The sequence below is a fragment of the Lactuca serriola genome, chromosome 1 (assembly GCF_051521515.1).
Source record: "Lactuca serriola cultivar US96UC23 chromosome 1, Lser_US96UC23_V15, whole genome shotgun sequence".
Lineage (NCBI taxonomy): Eukaryota > Viridiplantae > Streptophyta > Magnoliopsida > Asterales > Asteraceae > Lactuca > Lactuca serriola.
Genome location: NC_136408.1, coordinates 43,212,419 through 43,224,116, shown reverse-complemented (window position 1 = coordinate 43,224,116; position 11,698 = coordinate 43,212,419). Strand labels below are relative to the sequence as shown.

The window sequence follows — 11,698 nt, the reverse complement described above, 5'->3', positions numbered from 1 at the left end:
TACCGGTAACTTCTGCTCCATTCTCTCTCTAGGGTTTTGTTGATTAAAATATTTTTAGAGGGAGAAGGAAAGAAGTGTCCGGTTTGTAATGAATAATGATTGTGGGTTAAAGGAAAAGGAAGGGAGGAGGGGTATTTAAACTAAAGGCATAAAATTGTTGGGTGGTTTTCTCATTATTTATGTGGCACATAGTAAATGCAAATCTATGGTTTAGATCGGAGTTGAAAATTAAAAAGTTGCAAAGTTGCAAAAACGTCATCTATGAAAATGACTTGTACATAATTGATTGACAGTTAAAAGACACAAGTTAGAATCAAGGAGTAAAATGGATCTTTGAAGTTGGAAAAAACCGACAAAAAAATCAACTAAAAGAAAAGCCTTTAATCAAGAATATCGTGCTTAGAGGTTGTTGTGATTTCATTTTAAAACTACTTTTTGATTTTGTTGGATTTTTGAAAAATCAATAACTCAAAAAAAATGTTTGGCAAAAAAAAATGACATTTAAAACAACTTTTTTTTAATCCTTCAAAAAAAATTTAAGAAGTTAGAATGTCTAACTTTTCTAAACTTCTTATGACTTGTTGAGTTCTCAATATTATTTTAAAATAATTTTAAGCTAAGACAAACATTTTTTTAAAAAACAATTTATTAACTTTTTTTCATCACAAAAACTAATCCAAATACATTTTTTTAAACTTCTTTTACGACTATCACAAGTTAATAACTCATTTTGTTTAAAATTCCTTTTGATGATCAAAATAAAATCTCACACGCCCTCATAAAAGATCTAGAATTGAGAATGAGTAAAACATTATTATTACCTATAACAAGGGAATGGTTTCAACAAATTGTAATTGAGATCTTTGTTGTCGGTTTATCACTACATTTTAATATTTTTAGATCAAAATATATTAATTTAGAGAAAACCTTATAAAAACTCGAACATATTATCTTTTAATATATAAAAAATATTATGTTATTATTTTATAGAATAAAACAATTTTATTTTCTGATTATGCCTAAAATAATGTTTTATAACTAATAAACCTTTGGCAATAGGTTAGCTACCGTTTGTGGCTTTATAAATAAATAAATAACTCAACCTATTATTCTACAATGGGCGGAAAAATCATATGTTATTATTTGATTTCGTCCAATAAAACCATTATTTTATGATTTTGTACAATAAGACATTTATTGCCTTTTTATGTTCTTTATTGTTCTCTTTAGAAATTATAATTGGTAAAAAAAAAATTATTGATTCCACTGTTGTAATTATTATATATAATACAAAGTAACTCTGACACAACTTGATTGTTGACAAAGTTATTGAAAAATATTTTTGTATGTGATCCTCATTGAAATAAGATGAAATGCTTTTAAAAGTCTAATAGATTTCAGACATTCGAATTCCAATCCCAGAGATATGCGAAATACGCCAAGTTTCGTGAAATGCAAATAATAATAATAATAATAATAATAATAATAATAATAATAATAAAAACGCCAAGTATAAAGATATTGTTGAATTGTTTATCGTGTTCGAAAAAATATTGTTCAAAAAAACAACAATATCAAGATTAAGCAAATATGCTATTCAGCTGGGACGATAAATAAAATAATGACATTGGATGGACAAGAATTTAACCTACACTAGGTTTCTAATTTCATATCGTCACAATAGTTAACTGCGGATGCATTTTAAAAGAATTTAAACCTAAAAGGTCAATATAACTCGAGTTTGTCGTTCGGTTTTGTTAGTTCGAACAAACACAATACACGATCATGGAGGTAAACGTTCTTCATGTTTCGTAAAAAAAAATACAGTTTGCCATCTTTTCTAAACTATATTGAACTATAAAAATCAGACGAAATTATTGGTTAATAAAAACATGGAATGCCAGCATATTAATATATTGTTTCTTACTTTACTTAGCAAAGGAGGTTTGCCACCATGCATGCATGATTTTGTAGGTAGAAAATTTCACGTATGGGTATATAACTATATATAGTAATTACTTACGTGCAAAATTATTGGAACTCGTTTTGCTTGATGGGATCATGACTTCATGAAACATCATCTACACTAATCACTTTAATTCCACATTAGAACATCCATAATGTTTAATGGGAGAGTTGAATAAGATGACAAGTCTATTTGTTATTTAATGGATTAAACTTCATCATAATGAGATGTCACATTAGGATTCAATGGATTTGAAGTTCAATTACTAATGAACTCTTCAATGGGAAAAATAAAATATTTTAATTCTTAAATATACACTATAAACTACCTATGAGATGTCACAGTAGCATTCAATGGATTTGAAGTTCAATTACTAATGAACTCTTCAATGGAAAAAATGAAAGATTTTAATTCTTAAATATACGCTCTAAATTATCTTTTGTAATTTTTTATTGAACTTCGTAGAGTTCAATGCATTGTAGAAAAAAAATGATAAAGTTGTATGTATTGTAAAAAAAATGATATATATAACAATCTATTGAACTCAATGAAGTTCAATGCATTATGGATGCCCTTAATGTATATGTATTATTCATTGTATATATATTAGGCTATTAGCCCATTTATGCATAGTTCTTTCACGCCTGATATTTTTAATTTTAATGTGATTAATGGAAAAACATCAATAATGTGAAAATAACAATCTCGAGTTCTCGACCCTCTATCCTAAACCCTAACCGCTATCGGCCTTCTTCGCAGGCCTCCATATACCTCGAAACCTTCTCATCCTCGACTTCACCACGGTCTCCTCCTAATCTTGAAAAAACATATGGCATCACCAACATCAAGTCACATATTCCAATCATTATTGATCACCTGAATTACGATGTATGTTGTGGACTCATCATGTCTTATTGTATCAGTTTTGGAGTTGCCAATCATCTTGAAGAATCAAATAAAAAATCCAACGTTAAATTTGATAACACTGAATGGTTAATCATTGATTACAGTGTGAAATTATGCATCTATTGAACAATTTCAAATAACCTGCTTCAAAGGATCCACAAATTCCATCGTGAAATTGTGGATTTGTTGACCAATTTTACAGTGGTCGTACTTAACGACTTTTACTAAACTCTTTAGACATGGTTGCATGGTTTGTTAGTTTATCACTATTCATGGATTTACTCGGTGTTGTAAAACTCGTTGGGTTTGCCAATTACTCAGCCGAGTACTCCCTGCTCGGACCCTTACCTAGACGAGTTACAGAATCTGAGTACTCTTCGACTGGTTCCTTACTGGAGCGAGCAGTGTTGTAAAATCGGTCAACTTGGCGATTAATATGTATAATATACTTAATGATTTATTATTTAACACACACACATGTGATTATTATTACACATATCTTAAATTTTCAATAATTATTCACGAAGTGAGACCATTGTGTGTTTTTCAGTTTTTGTGTACTCACATGTATCTAATTTGGTTATATATTTCAATTAACTTATCATTTTGACATATATAATTTCCCTAGAAAAATTTCTACATTAAAGAGTACTTCCCGGGTATTCCTGAGTTCTCGCTACTCGGCAGTCGACCGAACAAGTACCGAGTAGCATGTTCTACAACCTTGGACTTACATTGAATAGATTCGACTCATCATTATTCATATTTCGCTACAGACCATACAATGCACATTTGGTCCTATATTATCATGGCATTCTCCTTACGACTTCATCCACAACCTTCCTCATGGTTATTATTACTATTCTCAGGACATACCTTGAAATTCTTAGTAATTTTGTTGGTATCAGTGTCAATCAAGGTCACTCTTGATTGACCTTCCATGTTCTAAAGTTAGTGTATATAAGCTATCAAGACTCTTGTGTGGGCCAATATGCCCAACTACGAGTCAGCTCGCACCCTGGCCAACGCACTTGCTAAGATCAACGATTCATGTATCCTAATTGTAAACTTAATATAGTCGAGTGATTCAGTACCTTACATTCACTCGGCCAGGCCTATCCTATGATATCTAGTAGATTTGTATTTACATGTATGACCCATAAGAGCTCTATTTTACGACGTTCGAGTGTATTCACTGATACGTATGTGTCACCATTGGTCGTAACATTCACATTTATGTATCTCCTTGTAGGTTGATTGCTTACTTTAATGTTGAGTAAGGCATTTGTCCGACCGATCAACTTGTGGTTATTGTGTTTTTTCATCTAAAAGATAATGTTTTGCTCTTCAAAACAGCAAGGTATTATATTTTGTCGATTCCATTCCATTGTCGAAGCTAAGTGGCGATTCCATTCCATTGTCGAAGCTAAGTGGCGCTACTGGAGTTGTCGAAACGTGTTGGCTTTGCAACCTCCTTTGAGAGCTTCACTACCCGCCTTCATGTGCCACTAGTAGCAGACCCAGAAAGAATAATCAAAGTTTCCATAAATTTAGGATTTGCATTACTAGAAATATATATATATATATATATATATATATATATATATATATATATATATATATATATATATATATATATATATATATATATATATATATATATATATATATAAAACTCATTTTGTAAGGTAGTACTATCCGTCACTAATGTTTCTACCAACAAATTTACACTAAGTTGCTACTGCATTTATCGAAAGGTTTTGGCTTTGCAACGTCCTTTGAGAGCTTCACTACCCGCCTTCATGTGCCACTAATGCAGTTATCGAAAGGTGTTGGCTTTGCAACATCCTTTTAAAAAACCATGTATATCTATATAAACAAAGTTTTCAAAAAAAAGCAAGAACAAAACAAGAGGAGTTTTGTAAACCCAAATAAATAGCATAGCTACAAATAAAAACACAAAATCCGTACAATGTGATACATAAGCACTAGTTACCTTCAAAACATTTCAAAAGACAATAATCCATCAGTCTGACAAACTGTCAAGAGTTTTTAACCAAAACACCTACGACATTAAATAAACGACCAATTAATGAACCTAAAGCAAATGCAGTGAGCATTTTCTTCTTCATTCAACACTTTCCATGCCACCGCTCTCTCATAAGAAACCGGTCTCCCCATGCTTGATGAACACACGCCCCCTTGAAGACACGCAAACCCCTGCCACCAAACACAAAAAAACTTACTCACATATATCCAACTCTAGCATTGTACTTTCACTAGTCACCTAAAAAAGTAAAAACCTGTTGCATTATCTGTGCAAACTCCGCAAAAAGACCTTTTCGCCCATGCTCATCAAGAACTTTTTCCAAACTGATGTCTTGAAGTGCAACTAGTGTTGTCTCGAGCATATCGAGTCCCGCTTGGTTTGCAAATGTGAATACGGGCATTGCCTGGACAAGAATTCTTATAAGTAATGAGGTTTAATGATACGATATTAATTTTCTTAACGATTAAACCATTATTATTTTTTTTTTTGCCATTTAAAAGCAAATGCTATAATTTGTATTTTCTTGTTCAACTACCATACAAAACAGACCTTAAGAGAGCAGCACATGATGGCATCCGGGTGGTTCCAGAGTGATTTCAGGATGTATTCGCTTCCTTCACCTCCACATTTAAGCAGCTCCACACCCAAATAGCAACTACAAACAAAATTCAAAAACAATAAAATCCCAAAACAACCGCAAGTAAAAAAAAAAAAAAAAAAAAAAAGGGTAAAATCGACTTTTCACACAACACACCTGTAGCTACGGCAAATCCATCGAGCTAAAACATGTGCTTCAGGGGCGCCAAACTGAAGCCCAACATTGGGGCCCGTGTTAGGAGATAGGGCTGACGCGACCCTTTGAACCGATGATATAATGCCGCGAACATATTGGCGCGCAATTGCCGCCACGTTTTCTTGCATGTGGCTTTCGAATGCGAATTCAAACGCCATTGTCATCAGGGATCTTGAATTGCCACTAGCAATGTTACGATCATTTGAAATTTTAGACCCGGATCCTCTGATTTCGAGAGCAGAAGCAAGATCAAGGGTACGATTAGGGGTGGAAGTGTCCTGTGTAGTTTGAAGCTGGAATTTATTTTAAGAAATAATGGAAATAACACCAAAAAGTGATATCGATATCGACTCTTCTAACCTTGATTGGATCGAGAGGAATGATACGAAAACCAGAGGGTAAAAGAGGCGCATCGTCAGCAAAAGAAGCGTCTATTGGAGCAAATATGAGTTCCGCACTCATGCCAACTGCATTCTCATCCATTCCATTGCATAGCTATAATAGATAGTAAGTAATTACAACAAGATCGCATTGTTAAGGCATTATACTTTTTGTTAAAAAGAATCATATTAGGACATTATATTTTAAAGACTCAACCAAATTACAGCATTGCAAATTGCTTTGTATTTGAATGACCATGGCTAAAATTGAGTAAATTTTTGGATGTTACTACGATGTTGTAATAATAAGATATGAAAGTAGAATGCTATAATAAACAATGCACATTGCTATTTTTTCCCTTTTATCAATTTAGTCACTGAAGTATTATTATAAAAATGATTTTAAAAATATGTCAGATGCTTTTTTGTATTTCAGCCTTTTTCTAGGCAAAATAAAAAAAAAATAAAAAAAAAGACCTTTTAAAATTCAAACGGTCAAAAAAGTATAAATGTTTAATCACTACAGAAAATAGTCAAGTAACTAAAATCAATAAAACTGTGAGATAATGCGTTGTGTTTTTCTGTATTTGCCCAACGAAAAAAAATAGAAAAATAGAAAACTTACTTGTAGAAGAAACATGTCTCTAGGCATTAAAGCATCTTCGGGACAATGCCCAATTCCCTCCATCTTAATAACCTCCAACACCTACAAAACACAAAGAAAGACTAATAAATAATAATCAAACAAACACCAGTACACTACAACAGAACATTATAAAATTATAAAATTTACCAAACATAAACTAATAATTATAAAACCAAAATTCAACTCACCTCTTCATGCTCAATCGTGTGAGCGAGTGGAAGAATCACCTGACCTCCAAAATTACCAATCCGGGACCCAGCAAAGCTACACGGACCGAGTTTAACTGATGCAGCTGAGTAAGCATCAAAATTGTTATCTGCCCATTCAGATCTGTGCTCCCTCAAAAACCTAAGTAGAAGAGCTGGTGGAACATTCTAGAAACATATAAAAAAAATATTATCATCAATAAAACAAAAAACGGTCAAACCACACCACAACCACTCCAAATTTGTTGGTATCTAACCTGTAAAAGCATTGATGCTTTTGCGCACAAGACGGAATTTGTAACGGGTGGGTATCTGTTTGCAAAAGGTAGATTTAATCCCATAAGTTTTTCAGGTGAAGAATTGACTTGAATGGTGACATCATCGACCCCATCATTAGCAATTAATGACCAGCCTTCATCTGTAAACCCGTTTAGAGCTTCATTGAAACCTCTGCTTAACCTCTGGCTAAGTGCCCTTAATGCTGCGGGTCGCCTGCCCCAGTTAGAGGCACCCGATTGTGAAACTTCAAGAGATATTTGCCTTAGCTGGCGTAATGCCTATTCAAGCACTAAATTTTAATTTCTTGAAATTGTATTATTAAAAAATTTAATGTGTTTGGTGTTGTTTACCATCATTGTTGTTTTTTGAGCAAGCACGGTTGAAGATTCGTATAATGGACGCAAGACTTCGGGCACACTCCATGCCTACATAGCAAAAACAATGATACAAGTTTTGGTTAAATGCAAGAATAGCATTGTACTTTCGGAGGAAAAAATATATTAAAGCATTGTGCGTTAAATTTGTTTTTTATTAGAGCATTGTACTTTGAAAAATCTACCAACTTATATGGAAATAAGTAAATCAATACCTTCTAAACTGTTCGCCCGATTAGCTATAATAGGTAGGTTTTTCAAAGTACAATACTCAAATAGAAAGTAACTAAAAAATAAAATGACAGGATTAAGAAAAAATAGAAGCACAATGCTATAATACAAAAAAAAAAAAAAAAAAAAAAAAAAAAAAAAAACACACACACACACACACATTACTTTTTATTGCATTTAGCTCATGTATTTTAAAAATGTAATTGTTAACCAAATATTTTCATTATTTTTATTTTCATGCAGTTAGCCCATGCTATAACTAACCATTTTAAACGTGATATTACAAATAAATTAACTAATTAGTTACATAATTTAACATTACAATTATCATTTAATATTTTTTGTTGAATGATTTCTTTTACTTTTTAAATTACATGTTGTGTGGATTAAATACTTTAATTAAAGAAAAAAAAAACACATAGGAAAAAGAGATTTTCAAACAAAAGTGAAGTATTGTCAACATCGATTGATAGTAAACCAAAAAAAAAACACACACACTCACAATTGTAATGCACAATAATTATAAATACATTTAGTTAAAATAACAATTGTATATTCAAAATAACATGAACTAAATGTAGGAAAAGGTAATGTACTTACTTTTTATTACAGTATTATATTTTTATCTAATTTTTTACAACATTAAATTAGCTTTAACAAGGGTGTTGTACTTTAAAAAGTATACCCATTCTAGCATTGGGTAACCCATTGCCATTATTGTGTAGATTTTTCATGGTGCAATGCTATAATTAAAAAATATAGAAAATACATTGCTATATTTTTGCAATTATATTTACCTCTAAATTCATATGATCAACGATGTGAATGATGGAACCACCACCTTCACATGGTCTAATGAGGTACCCGCTAGCCAGCATTTCGGCTCGCACAAAATTTGGGACTGACGGTATGCTCGGACCATTTTGCGTGTTATTTAGCGATCTTTCACAAATCTAAACACACACACACACACATATATATATATATATATATATACCAAATAAATCCTCACAATATGAGTATAAAAAAATAACACGAAATTAAACAAACAATAAATTAAAATTGATCACGCACCACTAAACTGCCATCTTCTGTAACAGAAGTATAGCGCAACAACAAGAAGTCACGAGCCGTAGCCAAAGTTGTAGGAGCATAAAGCTAGAAACAAACATCAATTAGGATAATTATAAAATTGACACTAAATTGTATAAAAAAAACATGATTTTTTTGGGATAATTAAACAAAATGACCAGTAAAAAAAAGTGTTACCTGCATGTACAAAAGCTCGATGGTTCCACCATTAGCAGTTGGTAGCACATTGAGAGTATCAACAGCTCGGCAATCACGATACCAAGAGGGGCGATCCTTGAGGATTTCCACAACCTTAACACACAATTACAAAAGTCAAAATTGTCACATTTTTGGTCAATGAAAACAAATTACAAAATGACTTAACTAACCCTTGATGGCTCGAGAGCAACCAAGCCACACGCTCGTGCTGCCACGCCAGTGCAACCATGAGAAATAGCAACGATTCCAATGGAATCCGGACCAGGCTATATCAATAGTAGCAGAAAAATCACTAACATAAATTGATTATAAATCAATAATATATATATATATATATATATATATATATATATATAAACAGAGGCTTATTGACATTTTAATGTTTGTAACTATGGGTACCTTCATTCCGGGCATCTGGACCCACTCAATTGCGGTTCCAGTTGCCTTCGAAAGAAACTCTGTTAAAGTTTCTTCTGCAATAGACAAAAGTCTGCATAACATAAATAAATTAACATCAAAAACATTTCAAATTAATGATTCATTAAATAATAAATAAATAAATAAATATATATATATATATATATATATATATATATATAAACCATGAAATTTATCAAAACTCACCCTGCAGGACTAGCATCCCGTGGTGGGTGCTTGGGGGTCAATCGGTGTTGACCATTAGTCACGACCGATTCACAACTAGTGTCTTTAGTAGCAAGTGTAGTCTGCAAATATCAAAATCCAACGCATTATAAATTATTCACAATAACAACAAAAACAAGGAACAAAAAGTAAAATATAAAGTTCTAACATTTTGAGTGTGCTGACGGAAGCAGCCATTCTCATACACAAGGTGTGACACTTGTTTCTGCAATCTATCATTCTCTTCCATTAAAAGCTTGTTCATGGCAGACAGCTTTCGATTCACAGTTTGAAGGCGTGAAGCTTCTTTCCTCTGTTTTTCCCTACATCTAAAACACGAAAACCCACAAATCATTACAGCAAAAAGGCACCAAGAAACGAAAGTGGTGCAATTTTCTAGATTGTGAATGTGTAGCGTTTACCTTCGATTCTGGAACCAAACTTTGATTTGTTTGGGTTCGATGTTAGAGAGAATCGGGCATTCACGAATGAGTTGCTGACGACGAAGTGAACTCGGTTTTGGACATTCATGGTAGAGTCGTTCAAGTGCTTCAACCTGCTCCGGTGTGTAGCGAACATATTTTCCGTTATCCATCATCGCTCCATTACCATCCTTGCAGGACATCGACATCATCACTCGCACTTGATAATTTCAACTAAACAAAAATCGCAAGTTTTTTTCACTTAGAACAAGTCAAAATAATAACTTAAAACCCTTTCGTTGTTATGGACTACGTTCACAGGATCAATAAAAAGTACTTCGCTTAACCCTTCTTCTTTTTCTTCGCAATCACACCCTTTTCTGAGCTTTTGATTCTGATGCTTTCAAACCCGAAAGAACAGACTAAACACACAACGATCTGCATCGCTCTCTAGCTAGCTCTAATCGTCCCTAACCTCTGAAACATGTTGATTTCTTGAATATTTTACTTGCTAAGCATATGAACACGTGAAGATTTCATTTTCTACGGCAAAAATGATGAGGGTATGGGAGTAAATGGAAGATCTTTGGGGAAAGAGATTCTTTGAAAGGGAATTTTCAGGAGTTTTTAAGAAACCCTAGTCTGAAAAGAGGAAAGTGAAGTGGGGTAAACTAAAAAGATAGACTGTTTGGATTTGTTGTTACCTCATTTGCTGTCTGGCTGCTTTAGCTGTTGTCCATCTACTGTATCAATCTTGATTTCAAGAATATATTTTTTGAATCTCTTTGCGTCTTTTGCCATACCACCCACCCCACCTCCCATGCTTCCCTCCATCCCTATTGTAGATAGCCCAAGAATTATCCATTAATTACAAACTTGCCATTTGGGTAGTGAAAAAGCAATTAAGGTGGATGGCAGATGATGTAAATGTAGGAAGAAAGAAGGGGGAAAAGATGAAGATCAGAAATAGGTTCATGAAAACGGGAGAAAGAGAGGGAGGGCAGAGGTTCCGTGGGACAAAGAAGACATCATGATGATAATTTTGCATGCGGCCTTGATTCTACCTCTTTTTGTGTTTTTCTTTTTAATTTTTGAAACCTTTTTATCTGTCTTTTATTAATATTATATTCAGTTTAAACTCAAAGCTTTTATTTAGTGTAAGTTACTTTTTTGGTCCCTGTTGTTTATACCCATCTATATTTTTGATCTAATTTTCAATTTTTGACATAGCTTGGCTATTTGGTTTTAAAAAGTTGTACATGTGTTCCTTTGGCTCTTATAGTTATAATTTACTCTCTTTTGTTAAATGTTTCTAAATGATCATAATACACCTATTTTTTCTTTTTCTTTTTATTATGTTTTTTTTACAATTTAAATATTTTAGTATGGACACCATCTCAAGTACTCGGTCTTTTTTGTCCCAAAACAGTCCCGACGGCAGTGTTGTTTGCATCATATATAATCTTGAAAAGCAGATCCCAATTCGGTGGATGAATAATCGGAGCGGAAGTGA

The 11,698-nt window shown here is 32.8% G+C and overlaps 1 protein-coding gene across 2 annotated transcripts; it reads right to left on the bottom strand.

Moving 5' to 3' along the window:
- Window positions 1–4,789: 4,789 nt before the first annotated feature.
- LOC145086047 (homeobox-leucine zipper protein ATHB-15-like) lies at window positions 4,790–11,197 on the bottom strand. Of its 2 annotated transcripts, none has more exons than XM_079023764.1 (17): window positions 10,186–11,197; window positions 9,933–10,092; window positions 9,746–9,846; window positions 9,521–9,611; window positions 9,292–9,387; window positions 9,101–9,214; window positions 8,906–8,989; window positions 8,629–8,784; window positions 7,577–7,651; window positions 7,205–7,504; window positions 6,930–7,115; window positions 6,721–6,801; window positions 6,076–6,210; window positions 5,677–6,008; window positions 5,472–5,577; window positions 5,176–5,325; window positions 4,790–5,092 (listed from the first exon to the last, which is right to left on the bottom strand). In XM_079023764.1, exons 1-17 carry the CDS (start codon window positions 10,395–10,397, stop codon window positions 4,946–4,948), a joined length of 2,526 nt encoding a protein of 841 aa, XP_078879890.1. In that variant the 5' UTR covers window positions 10,398–11,197; the 3' UTR covers window positions 4,790–4,945. The 2 variants fall into 2 exon arrangements, with proteins under 2 accessions (XP_078879890.1, XP_078879900.1); XM_079023774.1 differs by having other exon boundaries at window positions 5,677–5,993; window positions 10,186–11,194.
- Between the last annotated feature and the right edge of the window lie 501 nt (window positions 11,198–11,698).

Excerpts from the sequence above, each read along its gene's own strand:
- LOC145086047 (XM_079023764.1), bottom strand. The coding sequence starts at position 10,397 with ATGATGTCGATGTCCTGCAAGGATGGTAATGGAGCGATGATGGATAAC. Across the intron at positions 9,388-9,520 it reads TCCAGATGCCCGGAATGAAG|CCTGGTCCGGATTCCATTGG; the intron begins GTACCCATAGTT and ends CTATTGATATAG. Across the intron at positions 8,785-8,905 it reads CAGAAGATGGCAGTTTAGTG|ATTTGTGAAAGATCGCTAAA; the intron begins GTGCGTGATCAA and ends GTGTGTGTTTAG.